Source organism: Solea senegalensis, linkage group LG14, assembly GCF_019176455.1.
Source record: "Solea senegalensis isolate Sse05_10M linkage group LG14, IFAPA_SoseM_1, whole genome shotgun sequence".
Taxonomy (NCBI): domain Eukaryota; kingdom Metazoa; phylum Chordata; class Actinopteri; order Pleuronectiformes; family Soleidae; genus Solea; species Solea senegalensis.
The window spans coordinates 2,810,918-2,830,244 of record NC_058034.1 but is presented as its reverse complement, the minus strand read 5'-3'; the positions used below and the strand labels follow the sequence as shown (position 1 = coordinate 2,830,244).

General features: G+C 42.1%; 2 protein-coding genes across 2 annotated transcripts; one reads left to right on the top strand and one right to left on the bottom strand.

Moving 5' to 3' along the window:
- The first annotated feature begins 591 nt into the window (after positions 1-591).
- On the top strand, positions 592-15,007 carry pfas (phosphoribosylformylglycinamidine synthase). Its single transcript, XM_044044671.1, has 28 exons — positions 592-754; positions 2,446-2,568; positions 2,647-2,782; positions 3,908-4,013; positions 4,097-4,295; positions 4,950-5,055; positions 5,170-5,310; positions 5,398-5,522; positions 5,611-5,739; positions 5,918-6,055; positions 6,351-6,479; positions 6,567-6,640; positions 7,133-7,289; positions 7,378-7,439; positions 8,050-8,211; positions 9,248-9,484; positions 9,581-9,811; positions 10,221-10,401; positions 10,483-10,566; positions 11,186-11,341; positions 11,619-11,738; positions 11,824-11,969; positions 12,060-12,267; positions 12,371-12,462; positions 13,069-13,183; positions 13,272-13,421; positions 13,581-13,721; positions 14,451-15,007. Exons 2-28 carry the CDS (start codon positions 2,448-2,450, stop codon positions 14,759-14,761), a joined length of 3,957 nt encoding a protein of 1,318 aa, XP_043900606.1. The 5' UTR covers positions 592-754; positions 2,446-2,447; the 3' UTR covers positions 14,762-15,007.
- LOC122781143 (E3 ubiquitin-protein ligase RNF170-like) lies at positions 15,003-19,214 on the bottom strand. The gene is made up of 5 exons (XM_044044672.1): positions 19,154-19,214; positions 18,788-18,878; positions 17,443-17,516; positions 17,237-17,347; positions 15,003-15,995 (listed from the first exon to the last, which is right to left on the bottom strand). Exons 1-5 carry the CDS (start codon positions 19,178-19,180, stop codon positions 15,669-15,671), a joined length of 630 nt encoding a protein of 209 aa, XP_043900607.1. The 5' UTR covers positions 19,181-19,214; the 3' UTR covers positions 15,003-15,668.
- Positions 19,215-19,327: the final 113 nt, after the last annotated feature.

The window sequence follows — 19,327 nt, the reverse complement described above, 5'->3', positions numbered from 1 at the left end:
ACAAGATCATTCACCACTCTAGATCACACTGATCTCATTTTAAAGTTGATGTGATACTTCCTCAAGGAGTGGTCCCCAAAGTTACCAAAACAAATCAGATTGGTTGACTTTCTGTAGGTTTTAAAGCACCTGAGCTCAAAATATTGAGCTCTTGATGTAACACCTTTGTCACCAACTTTAAAATACAGTGGTGTAAATTGGCCGGACTTTTATTCCCAACAAGATCATTTGATCTCTCATCATCTGCATCTTCCTCACATATACTTCACAATCGGGTATAGTAAAATTAGATTAAGATGAAGTGAGAGATAAGGGGACTCTATTATTTAACTTCTATGCACTCAAATTCCCTCAGCTAGAACAGTATTGCATATCCAAATCCTACAAAAGCTAATTGTTTTGGTAAAAGGAGAAGTAAATGTGTTTTTGAAAGACCTTAATAAAACATTATTTAAACACAAGAATTCCCCTCATCTCTTATTTAAGTCTTTTTTTCTTTTTTTTTAAATCCTGTCACAGGACTGTGTACTAATTGGCAGCAGCAGCCCTCGCGCATGCGCCTACTACAGTCGGAGCGCTCGCACGTGGGTGAAGAAGTACACCACCCTGCCTCCCCCCCGTTCTCCCCCCAGTCCTTCCACCAACTCTGACCTCCTCCAGTCCACACAGTACCAACTGCAAGAGCTTCTCCAGGACCCAGAGCTCCACTTCCCCATCCTCAACGAAGACTCCGTCACTGACGTAACTAACTCCCGTAAGTTAGCTAATGTTACTCACGAGCTAACTTTCTGCTAAATCTGACTGGGTTGTAAAAGTTAGCATGACTGCGTTCTATATGAAGTAGTTCTGCGTGGAGAAGCAGCAGATACGTGCTAACGTGCTAACAACACGTTTAAGTTAGTGCTGTTTAATGTAGACGCGCATCAATGTGTGTGTGTGTTTGTTTGTGTGTGTGTGTGTGTGTGGTCTAAGCGTTGTTGTGACTTCTGTGGCCATTTCAGGTGTAAACACTGACCCTGTCAGGACCAGAACTCTTCAAAGAGGCAGACTTCTGAGGCTTTGGTTAAAGTTAAAGTTAAAGGTTAGCTGTGAACCGTGGTTGGTTTGGATATTAAATTGAAATATCACAATTAAAGCTTTCTTTCTTTTATGCCGTTCAAATGAATGGAAGTCAATACAGATTCCTAACAACAAAAGCTGCAGAAGTCTGTGTGTTTTCCGTTTTCTGGCATTTTTCTGTTATTAATGTTAACCTTGTCAGGGCAGGACTTGTTTCACATGCCTTACACTGTGGTTAAGGTTAAGGCTAGGTTGTCCAAATGAATGGAAGCACATGGGGTTTTCAAATAAGTTGCAGCAGCCGTCTTCATGTGGTTAGGGTCTAACAGAAAGCTCCTGACCATGCAGAGTGTGACCTCCAACATGCAAACAATCAATGACCCAATTGTTAGGGGCCTGATGTGTGGATATATATACCAGACATCTTTTCTACACAACTTCAAGGATTCAAGGAGGTTACGTTGGGTTAGACACTTTGTTATAAGGTTGAAGTTGTCACTGTTTAAGACAGAATTAGACCTGAAGGGGTTTTTAGTTAGCAAAAACAAATCATCTGATTTGACCTTAAATGTGAATATCTTGTGGTTTCGCTGCTCTGCTGTGACCGTAGGCATTTGAGGACACCGTCATTTTGAGGGCTAGGAAAGAGTGTTTGACATTTTCCACTCTTCCTTTGGTCAAACAACTTATACATTACCTAAGAAAATAATTAAATTATTAATGAAAATATTGGTTATTTTTGAGCCACAAACTGTTTGTTTGGACAATAATATTATTTAACTTAATTCAGTAAAGAAACTCCAGATATTTAACTCATTGTAAGTCCAAAGGTAAATTGAGAAAATTTGAACTACCCTTAAGCTGAACTCAATACATGCGATTGCAATTTTTTTCTTTAAGTAAGGGTTCAAAGTGAAGTGTGCTTATATTAGGCATCGACATATGCAGCACTGATTTGTTTGTGCTCACTTCTGTTTCGTCGCTGTCACCAAGAACTAACCTGAAACACTGACATACTTTGCGCTCTTAATAAAATCTTCTCATGCATTAGTCTGCAATATCTTGCAGCTTTTTTATTTATGTCTGTGGTAATTTTCCAGGCTTTGCACAATCCTACAAGTTGCTTATTGGTTTGTCTTGACAAGATCTGGAGACAAAGGTCAAACTTAGTGAGAAAATTCAACAGTCCTCCCTTTTTATTGATCATCATTATTGACCTCTTGATCTCTGACTGAGTCGTCATTGGTTTCATTACGTATTAACTCAGACTTGATCAATTTCATTGACAAATGATGCCTACAGTGCTTTGTCTGTGACATTTTGAGATAGATTTTTTATTAATTCCTCAGCTATGAAAATGAATGAATTTTTCCCTTGCTCCATCAGTTATGGCTGTGGTGCGGTTCTACAGTAATGAAGCAGTGAATGGGCGGGCCTTACAGCGGGCAGCCAAGCTCTACCCCCAAGTGTCAATCACCACTGAGCTATGCTTCAATGTTGAGCTGACAGGTGAGTGTTCCAGCTCATAATAAAACTGATTGTATCTATTGCTCGATGTATAAATTAATGTTGTGCTTTCTACTGCAGGCTGTGAGAGTCTCAGCACAGAGCAGAAGGGTGTTCTTCTTTGGTTGTTTCGTCCTCCCCTGCAGGCAGAGCCGCTGTCGGAGGAACCAAACCTCAACGAAGGCAGCGGGGAGAAACTGGTGGAGATTGGACCCAGGTACTGCTGCAGCTTGAGACTCGGTTGTTTCTTTGTTTTTTTTCTGATATCGGTGGTAAAGAGATACTTTCATAACAGGACCTGTGCTTGAACTGTGCCACAACAAAAACCTGCAAGTCCAGCAGGCAGCACAGCACAGCGCAGCGCAGTTAGGTCATTCTTCTTGCTTAAGTTTCCACTGTGGGTTGTGTAGGCTGAGTGGCAAGAGCTACACAGCTTCACATACATACCAAACTGAACTTGACTGCCTGATGAAACCAGGCTTTGGGCTACAACTGCAGAAATCAAACTTAATAGTCAACACCAGTGTGTAGTGGCATCTACAGGTTTTTAGTTGAATGGAGCATTCAACTAAAAACCTTTTTCTTTTTGCCCCCCTTCAGGATATACATAGAAAACTAAAGTGGCTGTCACTTCTTAAATGTTCGATTTGTCAAATTTGGGCTACTTTACAAACATGGCGGCACAACATGGCAGTCTCCATAGAAGAGGACCCACTCAAGCCCCTCCCCTTGTAATATAAAGGGATCATTGAAAATGTTTAATGGAAAAACAACTGTTATTCATATTCTAGTGATAATTAATAATTAAAACATTGTAAATATAGTTATGTATCCCTTACATTATTCCAATAATTTGACCCTAAATGCAGTTTTGTAATATGTTTTGTTTTGGAACAAAATTAAACACTTATTTTCAGTTATTTAAAAATATATATATATCTATATTCACACCTGATTTTGTGTCACATCTGTTATTGTCGGTTTGGAGCAGATATCAAAATCAAATGTGATTTATGGCTGCATGAGATTTCACTTCTGTTAGCTTAGGTAACAAGTTTGAAGACCCACTACTGACCCCTGGAGGCTGCAGTCTCCAGTACTACCTATTCGAAAACAAATTTTTGTCTGTGGACCGTCAAAGCTTTTTCACTGAAAACGTTCACTATGAGTCAAACACATTAATCCGACCTCTCAAATTTAGAAAATGTGCTCTGGAATAATCTGGTTATTATGAGTTTTCATTTTGATCTGTCAGGCATCCAACAGGCAAACGGGTCTATGATGCATTCAGCTGAGAGACATTTTCCACATAAATAATAGCTTTAAAATATTATTATTTCAGGTTGAACTTCTCCACTGCTTGGTCCACTAATGCTGTGTCCATCTGTCAGAGTGCTGGCCTCACTAATGTCACACGAGTAGAGGTGTCCCGCAGGTTTCTAATCAAGGTACACACACAAGAAGGATACCCAAGCCTGTTTTCTTTATGTAAATACACTAAACATGCCTTCCTCTTCTCCTTCTGCTCTAGCCCAGAAAGGGAGACAGTGTCACTGAGCTCAATGGAGATCTAAAAAAGCTGATTGCATGTCTGTATGACAGTATGACTGAGTGTATCTACCAACATCCCATCACCTCCTTCACCGTGGAAACCAAACCACAGCCAGTGTTTGAGGTGGACATCCTGGGGAAGGGTCGTGCAGCACTGGAGAAGGCAAACGACGATCTGGGTGATTCTCTCTGATTGTCTTCAGCCTCAGCTTTTCTCCACCTCTGTTTCTTATTAAATGCTCACTTCCTTACGTTCCTCTGTCTTTATGCCTGCTTTCAGTCGTAATCATGTCACATGATGAAGCTGATTAATGTCACAAGGCTATGCTGCTGCTCATTATCGCACACGTGCATGCGTGTGCTTTGTGACTGTGTATTTGAAGTGCTGTGAAAGCAAAAGAAACCCCAAATTAGAACAAGGCTCCATCTATTTCTGAATACACTGATCTAAGTGATATCAGACATGTGAGGTGTCATCAGTCAGTTAGTCCGGATTCAGACTCTGAATCCAGTTTTTAAAAAAATAAAAGCAGTGAGTTGGATTGTAAAATTGGAATTCTAGAGGCAGACTATTGCATTAACCAGGATTTAAGTTGTTAATTTTAATTTATACTAACTCAAAAAATATGATGCTGTGTGCTCATGTTTATGCACTTATGCAGTTATGTTTAATTTAAGCAGCACTCAATTTAAATATTAATACAATCATAATGTTAGTGCCTGTATATTTCTACTACTACAGAATTATATTTAAGTATGCATAAACTAAAACTGTCTGTGGTGGTGTTATAAACATTCTACCGAATCTCATGTGTCTGTTGTGCTAAATGCAGGTCTGGCCTTCGACTCTTGGGATCTGGACTACTACACGTCGATGTTCCAGAGGGTTAAAAGGAACCCCACCAGCGTGGAGTGTTTTGACCTGGCACAGTCCAACAGGTGGGTGGTTTGCCTGCAGTGAGCATATTAGCAGGATGTCTTTGTGGCGGTCGCTCGTCACTTGGTGCATTCTGGTTGTTTTTGTTCTCTTAACGCTTTGCCGTGGTGTCCCAGTGAGCACAGTCGTCACTGGTTCTTCAGAGGCAGGATGGTGATCGACGGGCAGGAGCAGAAAGAGACTCTTTTCAGTCTCATAATGGACACTCAGCGGAGCAGCAACCCGAACAACGTCATCAAGTTCTGTGACAACAGCAGGTAGCAATGGCAGCAGCACAGCAACCACAGATGGTGTGTGTGTGTGTGTAATTCACACTGTCTCACTGTGTTCATATGTGTGTCCAGCGGTATCAAAGGCATGAAACTGGACTGTGTTTACCCCAAAGATCCTTCCCAAGCCAGCCCGTATGAGACACGTCCCTCATTGCGACATGTCATCTTCACCGCAGAGACACACAACTTCCCAACAGGTCTGGACATACAAAATTAACCTTAGTTGCTATGGAAGTGTCTGTTTTTTGTCGTCACGTTTTGTTTGCCATCTCATGTGATGTCTAGGTGTAGCACCGTTCAGTGGTGCCACCACCGGGACAGGAGGTCGTATCAGAGATGTCCAGAGTGCTGGACAAGGAGGCCATGTCATTGCTGGCACTGCAGGATACTGTTTTGGCAATCTACATATACCAGGTCAGACTTGGTTTAACAAACAACATTAAACCAAACTGTAATTACACGTGTGTCTGCCGTTTTATTTATTTATGTAAAAGTGTTTTATGGAAACAATTGGAATACAAAAATGTAGTATATGGCAAGACCTTGTATAGTTCTTCACAGAAATCAGTTTGAACCCTGTCATCCTCTCCAGGTTACACTCTCCCCTGGGAGTCGGAGGGAGACGGCTGGGAATATCCCTCCAGCTTCGCTCCTCCTCTACAAGTGGCCATTGAGGCCAGCGATGGAGCATCAGACTACGGCAACAAGTTTGGAGAACCTGTCCTGTCAGGTATGACAAACTGAACCAAACACACTGAAGGTCTTCTACATTCTTCAACAACTTTATTTACCATACTCAAAACAGGTCAACAGAATTGACCCATAGTACAAAATAATCTTTGTACTATTTATCAGTCTAAATTTATTTCCACAAGTAACCACAACCAATGTCAATAGGAGTGATTTTGACTGATTAAAACTATGTAAAACATGTATTTCTTTGTGAAATAGCACACAACGTATGTTTACATTGGTTAAATGATTTTAGTGTGCTGGTTAACTGCAGGTTTCTGTGCCTCTCTCAGGTTTTGCTCGTTCTTTTGGCATGCGGCTGGCCAACGGCGAGCGACGAGAGTGGATTAAGCCGATCATGTTCAGTGGTGGTCTGGGTTCGATTGAGGATGCACATGTGAAGAAAGAAGAAGCGAAGACTGGTAACATTTTGTGAAAAATGAGTTTAATCAATGCTGAGGCTATATTTGTACGTGTTGATCAATACCTCTGCTGTACTTATTGATCAGGAATGGAAGTGGTGAAGATTGGAGGACCAGTGTACAGGATCGGTGTGGGAGGAGGAGCCGCCTCCTCTGTACAAGTAGGAGCTTCATGTTAATATGGTAGCTCGGGTTAAGTGTGGTTTTTATAAAGACAGAGAAGTTATTTTGTGTCTTCTGTTCTTGAAATCCTTCATTCTGAGTCATCTAAGTGACATAAATATAGCAAGAGAAGCAGCAGTAGAGTAGTCTTCATGCTAAAAATGCTGAATTTCCCTATGGACTTTGAATATTGGAGAGTGCGTGGTTTTAAACTTTATTTTCCAACTGAAATGGGCTGTGTAACATGGAAATAAAGTGTAGATTTAGGTATTTTAGCCTGGAGCTGGCATACATTTTAGTATGTGAGCCTTTTGTCAAGTGGCTATCATCTGATTTTCCTTATGTCCCTGCTGTCAGCCATGTTTTTAGTAAGACCAACTCCCTCAAACAACCACACCTCAAAGAACCTGAACTAATCCTTTAAGGAAGGCCATTATTGATTCCACATGGTGAGGCTGATTTGTTGTAAATCAACAGAGTTTCTCTTGTAGGTCCAGGGGGACAACTCCAGCGAGAGGGATCTGGGTGCGGTGCAGAGAGGTGACGCTGAGATGGAGCAGAAGATGAATCGTGCCCTCAGAGCATGTTTGGAAAGAAGCAGTGGGAATCCAGTCTGCAGTATTCATGATCAGGGGGCAGGAGGAAATGGTGCTAAACACAACTCCGTCTTTAGTGGTACATCGTATCGAAGGAAGCAGACAAGAGATTAAGTGTTGACACTTATCGTCATCTTTAGGCAATGTGCTCAAGGAGCTGAGTGAGCCGGCTGGGGCTGTGATCTACTGCAGCAAGTTCAAGGTAATCAGCGATGAACACTGAAGCTTAGATCACATTTAATGATTTTCTGAGTGTGAAAGATGCAATTAAAGACACCCTCTGATGTCTTTCCACTGTGGCTCATGATCAGAATCTGCGACCGCTCCAGCCATCTTAGTCATTCAGAGACCAGGCTGGTGTCACAGTCTGAAACATGACCATCAATAACACTCCTTTTCATTCTTCTTCTTCGACAAAACTTAACAAAACATGGCAGTTCACACCCGGCACTGCTTCAATAAAAGTTCAGCAGTCAACCTGTAGAAACGGAACCAGGCTTAATTAATTGGTTTCCACACATTAATGTGTCACTTCTGTACTGTTCATGGTAGAATGCTAGTCTAACTCTGGGCTTTACCATTCCAAACTGTACCGTAATGTACCAAACTGACCTGTACCATGATGGAAACACAGTAATAGTGTGTATGTTTCCCCCATCTCAGTGACTCCTGTAGTCTAAACACACAATGACTGTCAAGTCTCACGAGACGAGTGTCAAATGCACAGTGATCCTACGATATTGAAATGGTCACATGTAATCTTGGCTTGAGGAACACAAATACTCATGTTGTGTTCCCTCTCTGCTTTGTAGAAAGGTGACCCCACTCTGAGTGTGTTGGAGCTGTGGGGAGCAGAGTATCAGGAGAGCAATGCCCTGCTGCTCCACCCATCAGACAGGCCTTTCCTGGAGAAGGTGTGTCAGAGGGAGAAGTGCCCGGTTGACTTTGTGGGAAATGTCACCGGAGATGGCAAGGTAGGTTTCTACCAAAATCCTCTTTAAATGAAGTGATTTTGTTGGTGTTATCATGTATTAATACTTCATCACATTATAAACCTGTAACACAGTGACTGAAGAAATACTATGCATATCAAATCGCAATCACAATATCCATCACAAATATTGCAATTAGATATTTTCCTCAAATTGTCCAGACCTATTGTAATATCACACAGAATTAGTTTCCAGGTGGGGAGGTGTAATATACAGCCTGCAATTCCTTCAGACTGTGTAAAGCCATTGTCATGTCGTCCAGCAGAGGGCACTTGGCCTGCACTGTACCTTTAACCATATTTATTACCTTAAATGAATTCCCTTTACACTATTAACCTTTTACAATCTCTACCTTGAGTGCCATAAATGTGTAATTCCTATTTGTTTACAAATCCTTTCAACTTTGTCCCTTCCTAAATTGCCTTTCACTTCACATAACAATTAACTTAAACCTTGAAATCAATGTGCTAAACATGGCTTTACTGAAATGCAACAGCACCCTCTAGTGGGTGAAAAAGTTATCATTAAACAAAGCAGATAAAGTCCGTGAAAAGTCGATAAACACACATTTAACTTAACAAACTCGACAAACCTATCAACCGGGTGCTGATGAACCTCAAGTAACCAAACTACACGTTAAATTTTACTGTGTTTATTTCCATCAACTTTTGCGGTATTTCTCTGAGTTACGACAGTTACTTCCGCTTTACAACACTTTGCAAGTTATTTCAAAGTAAAAGCATGAGCATTATTGTTTCAAAATAAAATGAACACTTATAACCATGACAAAAATGAACTTAACATCAAGGTCATTTACATGCACCATGTCATCAAAAGAAGACAACTGTGATTTAAGTCATTTTGTGCTTTCACGTCGTCTTGAGCGAAGATATGAATGCCTCATGAGGAAGTAAGTGTGTGTGAGATTGAATAGTATAAACATATCTGAATATCTTCAATTGTATTTGTTTTGTAATATTTGTTTGAGCATGAGCCATAATCTCTGTCTGCCCCACAGATTGTGCTGGTGGATGATGAGGCAGGTGGTAGTGACCAGACAGAGAGTGGGCGTTGTCCTGTTGACTTGCAGCTGGAGTGGGTTTTGGGAAAAATGCCTCAGAAAGAATTTAAGATGGAACGTCTGTCCCCAACCCACCAGCATCTGACACTTCCTGCTGGGCTGACGGTCAAAGCTGCTCTGGACAGAGTTTTGCGTTTGCCTGCTGTGGCGTCCAAACGCTACCTGACCAACAAGGTGTGTGTCACATTCCTGTTTGCTCTGTCTGTCTCTGTAGAAGTAAATGTCTGCACACATGTGTGAGACGGTGTTTTTCCTCTCTCCCTGTCTCAGGTGGACCGATCTGTGACTGGGTTGGTTGCCCAGCAACAGTGTGTCGGCCCTCTTCACACGCCGCTGGCTGACGTGGCTGTTGTTGCACTGTCACCGTTCAGCCTCGAGGGAGCAGCAACAGCCATCGGGGAGCAGCCAATTAAAGGGCTAGTTTGTCCTGCTGCTGGGGCTCGTATGTCTGTGGGTGAAGCTCTGACCAATCTGTTGTTTGCCAGAGTCACAGCGCTGAAGGTGAGAAGACTCACTATTTTCTGCTGTTACATTCATGTCACTCCCCACTGGTTTCTTTTGTGCTTTGGAAGTGCTTTTGATCACAGAAATGTTGTTTCTGCAAATCTATCAAATTACACCTGCAAAACAATTGAACAATTAATCTTGTATTTAAAAAAATACAAGATGTCCTCACTTCACAAAGGAAGGTCTAAGGAATATTTCACCGAATGACGTCGTTTGACTCAGTGCAGGGCAAACGTTGAAAGGGAAAAAAGGGATTTTTTACAACTCAGTGGAAAACTGAGGGGGGGGAAGCACAATTAAAAAAAAAAATAAATAAATAAAAATACTACTGCTATTCTAGCTATACAAAGCCACATGCAAATGGGTGAAGTATTCCTTAAAGATTGTGGTCGTGTTTTTTCAGGATGTGAAGTGTAGTGGGAACTGGATGTGGGCTGCCAAGCTGCCTGGTGAGGGAGCTTGTTTGTGGGAGGCCTGCAAAGCCATGTGTGAGGTTATGGGTCAGCTCGGAGTGGCCGTCGACGGGGGCAAGGACTCACTGAGTATGGCTGCGAGAGTTGGAAAAGAGACGGTCAAAGCTCCAGGTACTCTCACTACACAAGCGCGTGTGTCTGTAGATGTGTGTTTGAGTTTTTAAATCATTAAACAATTCAATTCCGTGTCAGGTGCTCTGGTTATCTCAGCATACGCAGTCTGTCCTGACATCACGGCCACCGTGACGCCCGATCTTGAGGATCCAGATGGCGAAGGTATGACACACTCACAGGCAAATGCGCACTTGCTCACACGCACTCAAACATGCAATATGATTGCTCATTCTAAAAGGAAAAAAACAGCATAGGCTTGGTTGCCATAGTTTGGATGGAGAGATGGACAGTAAGTTGCATTTAAACTAAGCTAGTTTGTGTACTATTTTGTTATTAATTAACTGTTCCATCAAATTGTGGAGCTCCACTGATTGTTTAAGCTTGTTCTTTATTCTTGTGGAACTTCTCCTGCCAGATCACAGGTATTGTCTCAGTGAACACAACAGGAGAGGGTCCATTTAATTCATAGCAACTGGGTGGGTGATTTTTGCCTCCTATGTCCTCGACTCTGGATTTTCTCCTGCTGTTGTGAAAGCATCTAACCCAGACTATCCCCTGCTGTGTTCTTCAAGTGTGAAAGGCAAACTATGGAGAATTTTCAGACCCCATCCTCAGGGTCATGCACATGCATCATGGACAAAAGACCAGTTTGACCTAAAGTTGAGATTTTTATATGTCAGTGTGAAAATCAGGCACATTGCAGAAAATAGTGCATACATCTGTCTCCTCTGTCAAACTAACTCTCCACAGCAGCCTCTGACCCTGTGTCCTCTGTCTGCAGGTGTATTGTTGTGGGTTCCTCTGAGTCCAGGATGTCATCGTCTGGGAGGATCGGCCTTGGCTCAGTGCTACGGTCAACTGGGAGACTGTTCCCCTGACCTGGACCAGCCGCAACTATTGGCTGCCTGCTTCGACACCATGCAGTCACTCATACAAGGTCAGTTTTTGTGTTCAGGAAAATAACTACCTTCCATAAAGGGAAGAATTAAAAAGTTGAACTTAGTTTATAGTTATTTCAGTCTGAGAGATTTGTGTTTCTGCTTTATTCTCATTAACCATTCATTTGGACACAGTTCTGTGCTGTGTTGACACAGCCCCCTAGTGGTTTTACTTTGTATCTTCTGCCTTTTTAAAGAGTCAGTTTGATTTATATATGAAGCACATTAGAGATTTAGTCTTAAGTGGATAGTGACCCCCTCCCCCCCTTCTTTCAGACCGTCTGCTTAGTGCAGGACATGACATCAGTGATGGAGGCCTCATATCCTGTTTGCTGGAGATGGCGTTTGCAGGGAACCGTGGAATTGCTGTTGAATTGTCATCACAAGGAACTGGAGGTAAGCAGACAGATGTGCACATTTTGTTTTTTGTTTACGGTAATATATACGCTGTATACAACTTGGTGCATCTTCATCTGCACAGTCATGGAGCTGCTGTTCAGCGAAGAGTTGGGTTTGGTTCTCGAGGTGTCGCAGCCTAATGTCGAAGCCGTGAGTCAGCGATTTAGCGACGCAGGCGTGCGGTGCCTTCGTGTCGGCAAAACGTGTGGCTTTGGACCAGAGGCTATGGTAAGACGTCTGCTTCGACAGTGTTAAGTCTTAAACCGTTAAACTTCATCTGTAACGAGTGTGTCTCTCTGTCTCTTGCTTGACATCCAGGTCAGAGTTTGTGTTGACGAAGAGGAAGTGCTCAGAGAGCCGCTTCCCGACCTCAGAGCATTATGGGAGGACACCAGTTTCCGGCTGGAGCGCCTCCAGGCCAATGAGCTGTGTGTTGAACAGGAAGAGGAGGGGCTGGCTAAGAGGACACAGCCATACTTTAAACTCTCCTTTGACCCCAGTGAAACCCTCAGCATCAAGCAGCCCAGTAAGACTAAACATAACTGATACTTATCTAATAAAATTAAGTTATTTAAGCTATGTTATTACTATGTAAGGCACATTGTTAGATTTGTCTTGTGTTCTTTCAGCTGCAGCTCTGCCCCGTGTAGCTGTGGTCAGAGAAGAAGGCAGTAATGGAGACCGAGAGATGTCTGTATCTCTGTATATGGCTGGCTTCGAGGTAGGTACAGTATAAGGCATGATCCTCGTCCCCAATTCACTGCTTGTAGCATGGAGTCTGGGTCACAATGGCTGTGTAAATGCTCTGGATGCACATAGATGTGCTGTATGAAAGTGTGAGTGAATGGCAAAACTGTGTAAAGCAGCTTTGAGTGGTCATCAAGACTAGAAAAGCGCTATAAATACAAACCATTGCTGTTTACTCCTTTAGTGCTCGTCAGTGCACAAAGACCAACCCCAGATTCAGTCAGTTTTCTGAACAGCTTTGGCTGCTCATTGTTTAGCCTCATCAGACTGGTGTTTCTTACGTGCTGTGTCTGCCATTACTGCAGCTTCTGATCCCTGCAAGGCTGTAACCTCATCTGCTCCCCATTACTGGCTCGAGTATATAAACACACTGACTAAGTGGTGCCACCCAGAAACATCCAGAACTAGAGCAAAACTAAGAGAAAACAGTAAATACCAGCAGAGCTTAAAGGAGGATTGAGAGGGATTAGTTTTGGATGAATCTAAATTTGACTATTTTTTGCAAAAATGTCTACATGCTTTAACTTGAACCAAAGCCACACAGCTTAAGTGCCTGACCATGATCTATATTTGTGAGTAGGTGTGGGATGTGACGATGCAAGACCTGTGCTCTGGCTCTCTGACCCTGGAGCGCTTCAAAGCAGTAGTGTTTGTTGGTGGGTTCAGCTACGCAGATGTGCTAGGATCAGCTAAAGGTAACAAAAAGTGAAACACACATACACACACACAAGTCCCAGTTCAATGCAAGACACTGAATTCAACTGTATTCTACTTTCATTAAAGGTTGGGCTGCTACTGTTGCGTTCAACCCCAAGGCCAAGGCTGAATTTGATCGCTTCCGACAACGGGATGACACACTGAGTCTGGGTGTGTGTAATGGCTGCCAGCTGCTCGCCCTGCTGGGCTGGGTGGGAGAAGGCAAGGATGGAGCAGGTGAATGAGGGAGTGGGGAGAGCAATGAAATGTTGCCTGCAGTCTTAATAATAGTAATTACTGAAAGTAAAATAAAACTGTTACTGTTGTAAGTGAAAAACAGATTGTACTCATCACAGTTGGCTAAACACTGTCCTATTGTTTAAAATCTTCCCCCAGAGTCTGAAGTGGTGCTGACCCATAATAAGTCTGGCAGGTTTGAGTCTCGCTTTGTCAGTGTCGGTATCCAGGCTTCACCATCCATCTGGCTCAGAGGGATGGAGGGGTCGGCTTTGGGAGTCTGGGTTGCGCATGGAGAAGGTACAGTTATGGATAAGTCAAATCTGCATTGGAGGCAGATCAATGTACATAACATGTTAGAAGAAAACTGTTACGTGTTATCCTCTTGTACCTTGCCGAGCTGTTACAAATGCATAAATAGTCATTTAAAGCAGAGTTGGAGTACAAGGCTGGGGCCTCACTGGAACATGACGTCACCTCGTATTAAGACTTGTTGAAAATGAATTTACTGTGACAGCCCTGGTGTGTCACAAACACAACAATATATAATATAATATTAATCTTCTTAAAAGTAAGCTTTATTGTGAAATATTTGCAGGACCATTGGGTATGCAGCTTCATCCTGAAGAGTCCTGGTAATTGTTTGAGTACAGAGGAGTAATTAATAATATGAATACACGGGTCATTCAGATTTGACCTTAAGTATGTTCATTATTATTATTATTATTATTATTATCAATAATAATAATAATAATAGCAACTTATTGATTTTTAACAGTATACATTGGTATTATTTGAGTGTTGTTTATTGTAAACTTTAGGTAAAACATAGCAGCAACTCTAAAGCAGACACAAACTGTGTGAAAAACTGCACACTCATCCAGTGAGCACACAAAGATTTCTCACTTTGACAGCTTTCAACTTGCGTAACAACTCAATCTGCTGACTTGCATGTCTCAGATCAGTTCTGTAATCGACAGTTGTGTTTAAAATTGATTTTTCCCCTCCTGACCTCTTTTCTTTCTGCAGGTCTGATGCAATTTCGTAACTCTGAAGCTCAGGAGCAGATCGTTTCTGGTGGTTTCGCCCCCTTGTGTTATCTCGATGACCAAGGTGCTCCAACCGAAGAGTACCCTCTGAACCCTAACGGCTCTCCGCTGGGTATCGCGGGGCTTTGCTCCAGGGACGGCAGGCACCTGGCCATGATGCCTCACCCGGAGCGTTGCACCCTGGCCTGGCAGTGGCCCTGGGCCCCGAGAGATTTCAGAGCGTCTCTCACACCTTCACCGTGGCTGCGCATGTTCAAGAACGCAGCTGCCTGGTGCAGCAACATGCAGTGATGACACCCTGTTTAAAACTCTGGTGCTGCCAAAATAGTATTTTCTCTGTTGAGTGAGTGTGAACTCACTCAGTTACTTGGTGTTTACACTTTTGACACTGTTTTCTTCTTGACTTCTTATACATTCCACCAATTTCATTTTGGCAATCACTGTATTTTTATGGAACTAATGTACCAATCAGGCTGCTGACATTATCAATGTTGCACTACTGATACAGAACATGCTAATAAAAATAACAAACTTAAAGCAATAAATATTCTTTATTTACACATAACATGAAATTCACACTGTAAAAAGGCAAATTATTTTGACTGCATTGACTCACATTTTTTGTGTGACATAATTGTAGCCCAGGTTAAGGAGTGAAATGAAGCTTTGGACAGTTTTTAAGATGGGGGCGGTTTAAAAACTATTGTTTCAGTATCAAATGTCTATCTAATATATACAAAAACGAAATGAGGTGATGCAAGATGGCAGCCTCTGTAAAGTAAGGCCCCTGTCATGTTTAAGGTTTCTATTAAGGTGAAGGAAATCAAAAGATTTTAGTTTAAAGTAATTGTGCAACATACTTATGGATAGTATATAGAATTTCTTTCAATAAACCCTTTCTAAATTGTACACACTGGACCTTTTTAAGTGCTGGGGATTTGTCAGCAAAGCTGAAACACCGTGTTGCACAACATCTTGTTGCAGATATCATTTCACTCCAGCAAAGGCTCTGTAAACACAAGTGGAGAGGCTGAGATACAGTTTGACATCTTGACTCTTAAATACTCTGATACTCATGCATCCACTGATCCAACTAGCCGCAGCCAGAAGCAAGAAATCCAATACAAGTCCTTGTAGAACAGCTTGTACTGACACTCTACAGCTGCATCTGTCTCTACAGTGAGTTCCCCACCAATGGTTAAGAGGCTGTGGGGTTCGCAGAGTGTCCCTCCCCCTCTGACACCATTTGCCGGTTGATGCTGATAATGCAGATGAGGAGCAGGATGACGACCACCAGGTCATCCAGGACCCCCAGCAGTCCACAGAGGGAGGGGTCTGTCTCCAGAGGACTGGCCAACGACGAGGACTCTGTGTCCAGGGGAGGAGAGGAAGAGATGGACACCACGGTCCCCACACAGCAGAGAGCCACTCTGAAGAAGAACAGCCACACGAGGCCTCCCATTGCACCGAGGCCACGAGCCAGTAACTGCAGGAGGAGAGGAGCATCACACAGGTAGTCTGTCACCTGTTAGTGATGAGGAGAAGAGTTCATGTCAGGAAATAGAACCAGCAAACATTAGAGGACAGGGTAGATGATACGGCACATACAGAGTGTCACTGATGTGCAACCACAATATCATGTGACATCCTTTTTGCACTTGAACAATAGCAGGAACCTGGCTTTTGGAGTGGAACCTTAATTAATGTCATTGATATCACCTGTGTTTGTCAATGGCCGTCATAAAGAGGGTGTATTAGGCAGGTTTATTCAATGTTTAAGCCTTACATACATGCGTTGTGTGAGTTAAACAAATTGGAAGCGTGTAAGTACACAATACCATTCACGTTATTCCATTCAAAATGCCAAAGGTCACACCAAACTGACAGACATAAAATCCTTAGTAAAAATTTAGTGACATCTCGAGGTGAAGTTGCATAGAGCTAATTCTAAGGTGGTTTTCAGGTGATTAAAAAATGTATGAAAATGTTATTTTAAATATTGCCTTCAATATCTGTAGCTAGATCTCCCAAAAGCCTACATCCTGCACCTTTAAAATTGAAAACGTTCAGAAGGATATCTGATTAAATAAATCGGGTTTATTTCAGTGAAAATACTCATTCAAGGTCGGGCAACTAGGCGTGTCAGTCCTGTTCGGCAGTCTAGTAAATGCCAGGTATTACTGTTACCAAATGTATTGTAATGGGAAACAAAGCAGGCGTTCTTGTCTTTCGTATGATCTCATCTGATGTTACATTCAAGGCTGAATTTATTTCTTTTTTATACATATATGCGTCAGACACTTTTACACTCCCTGTAACAGAAGGAACTTAATAGAAGTCTGGTTACTGGAAACACACTTTCTTATCAGACACAAGTCTTTCAGCAGTGAATTTCCCTCTTCTCTTATCTTCACGAGTACAGTTGTGTAAAAGTAGGAAAAAAACAGGAAGAATGTGTTGCACACTCCAGCTCCATATGGATTTGGATTGGAACAATCTTATTATATAGATTATACAGGTTAGATTAGATTAGACATTTAGATTATAATATATCGAAATGTTTTCCCCAAGTTACATCAGTTAATGTTAATGTTTTTCCATAGTGGACTAAATTAAAAGGAGAAGCTGACTTTTTTTTCTTCTTCTACTTTTCCACAACCAGACAGGTGAAGAGTGGAGAAGAAGCACTTTTACTGTGGAATGACTCGTTTGTGATAACGACCAGGACATTTTCATGAAGACCTGAAGGACAGATGAGCTACTGACCCGTCTTGGAGCTCCAGAATATCGTCTGTTGTAGTTTGTGATTTCCCCGAGAACCTCCTTCGACTGTCGGTCTGATCGACTCTCGTTAAAGAGATGGCACAGCACGCTGACCTGCAAGAGTCAGTGATATTTTTTATTTTTTTTTACTCCACGTTCACAGTCATTGTGAACTGACTGTTCAGACTGTGTTTGCATGTGTACTGTACCTTCTGTCTGCAGAGAGGACAGCTGATAGCATCCAACCATGACCCGTGTCTCCAGTAGCTGATCAGACAGGGAGCTGCGCAGTCAAACACATTAATCAGAACAATTGACACTTCAGTGCACAATAATAAATGTGTAAAATCAACTAGTATTATGTATTTTTAGCCTAGCTTTAACCAGAGATGTCTCATTGTCTGAGATTAAACATCTCTTTTCCACGAGGGTGGAAACATTTAAAGGATTCATTTACAGAAAATAATTAAATGCAGAATCATAAAAGCTCAAAATAAACATAATGATTGGCTATCAAACAAGGTAATGTGAGTCAGTCAAAATTTAGTAGTATTTTAAGTCAGACCAATTCTCTTATAATCAAGTATTTTTGCAGCAAAATGAAATGCCCTTTTTACTTATTTTCACAATTCTCTACAGGCTTTGAAGAACATTTAGAACAGTGAGGTCATTTCTAGGAGAGACAGACAGTTTTTCATTTTTATGCTGCTTTGTAGATCTGTGCTGACATACAGATATGTTTTGAGACTACTGGATATGTGAGAACACAAATGTCTGCAAAGGTTGCTCTGGACTTTTCCCAGAATTTCTGTATTGTCAGAGATTCGGGCTATTGTTTATGAATATATCAGCTATGGTTTGGAGGTTTGGTCGAGTTTGATTTAGGGCCCCTCAAGACCCCTCAGCCTGTGGGCCTCAAACTCTTCTGAAATGCAGTATTTCGTCACTGACTACATCGAGTAATGGAGGGTGAGGAAGAGGCTCTGGGTTTCAAACACAGGTGAGTGGGTCAGGTGCAGTACTATAACTGCAGTAGGTTAAGGTTAAAGGGAAGATAAGCACGTGCAGGAATAAAAATAGCTTTGTAATCAGTGACAGATAACGATAAGGTTAGACCACAATCCCAAAAATAAGAACCTTTTAGATAAACTGTCTACATAATGTCTACAGTATCTATCAATCGATCAATCCACCAATCACACGTTTTCCTTTCTTCTATTACAGTGTGTGACAAACACTTCACACGGAGGCTTTAGCATTTGGACGTCTTCTCCACAAAATGGTAAGAAGCACTGAGAGACAGAACTGGGAAACCATGGCAACCATAAGTGACACGGCTGAAGCGGCGCGTGCCTGTGTGTCTGTGTCTTGTGTGTTTGTATGTGCACCTTTGTGAGGACCAAAAAAACGTAGAGAGTGAGGACATTTTGTCTGGTCCTGGTTTTAGGGCTAGAGATGACGCATGATGTCTAAGATGTGTCCTCACTAAGATCTAAAAACAAGGTTCTGTGTGTGTGTGTGTGTGTGTGTGTGTGTGTGTGTGTAATGTCGTACCACAGAACAAATGGCCACAGTTGGTCTGGACAGGGAAACTGGCCGTCTGCAGGCAAACAGGACAGTGTGAGTCTCTGAACTCTGCAGATTCCTGAAGACATGAGAAGAACAGAAAGACGATCAATTAAAGAGACGTCCTGGAAGAAGGAAGAACAAAGTGGAAAGCTAATGTACAATGTAGTGTGTGTTCTACATACTACACCAAAAGTGTAATAAGTTGGTTTATCACACTGACAAATTTACGTTATTACTTTAATTCTTTGTCTTTTGGCATAGGATTATTGCACATTTTATGTAATATACATTAAGTCTTAACAGCCGTTGACATCTTAGATACTGACTGTGATTTGCTCGTGACCTTCTCACCTTGTGGCAGCTCAGACACGTTGACATCGACTCTGGCTCTGGCGCACACTGCAAAGATGACCCGGGGTGACCCGAGGTGATGCTGACCCGCTGACCCCTCAGAGAGGAGACGGTCCCGTCTGCAACGTGACATGACATGGTGATACTGATAAAAACTCACACTTTTAAATACAC

Bases quoted from the DNA above. Each gene is read 5' to 3' on its own strand.
- pfas (XM_044044671.1), top strand. From the start codon at position 2,448: ATGGCTGTGGTGCGGTTCTACAGTAATGAAGCAGTGAATGGGCGGGCC. The intron at 5,740-5,917 runs GTCAGACTTGGT...CATCCTCTCCAG, and splicing joins TGGCAATCTACATATACCAG to GTTACACTCTCCCCTGGGAG. The intron at 12,463-13,068 runs GTAGGTACAGTA...ATTTGTGAGTAG, and splicing joins TGTATATGGCTGGCTTCGAG to GTGTGGGATGTGACGATGCA.
- LOC122781143 (XM_044044672.1), bottom strand. From the start codon at position 19,180: ATGTCAACGTGTCTGAGCTGCCACAAG. The intron at 17,517-18,787 runs GTACGACATTAC...TTGACTGCGCAG, and splicing joins CTGTGGCCATTTGTTCTGTG to CTCCCTGTCTGATCAGCTAC. The intron at 15,996-17,236 runs GTCAGTAGCTCA...CATCACTAACAG, and splicing joins ATTCTGGAGCTCCAAGACGG to GTGACAGACTACCTGTGTGA.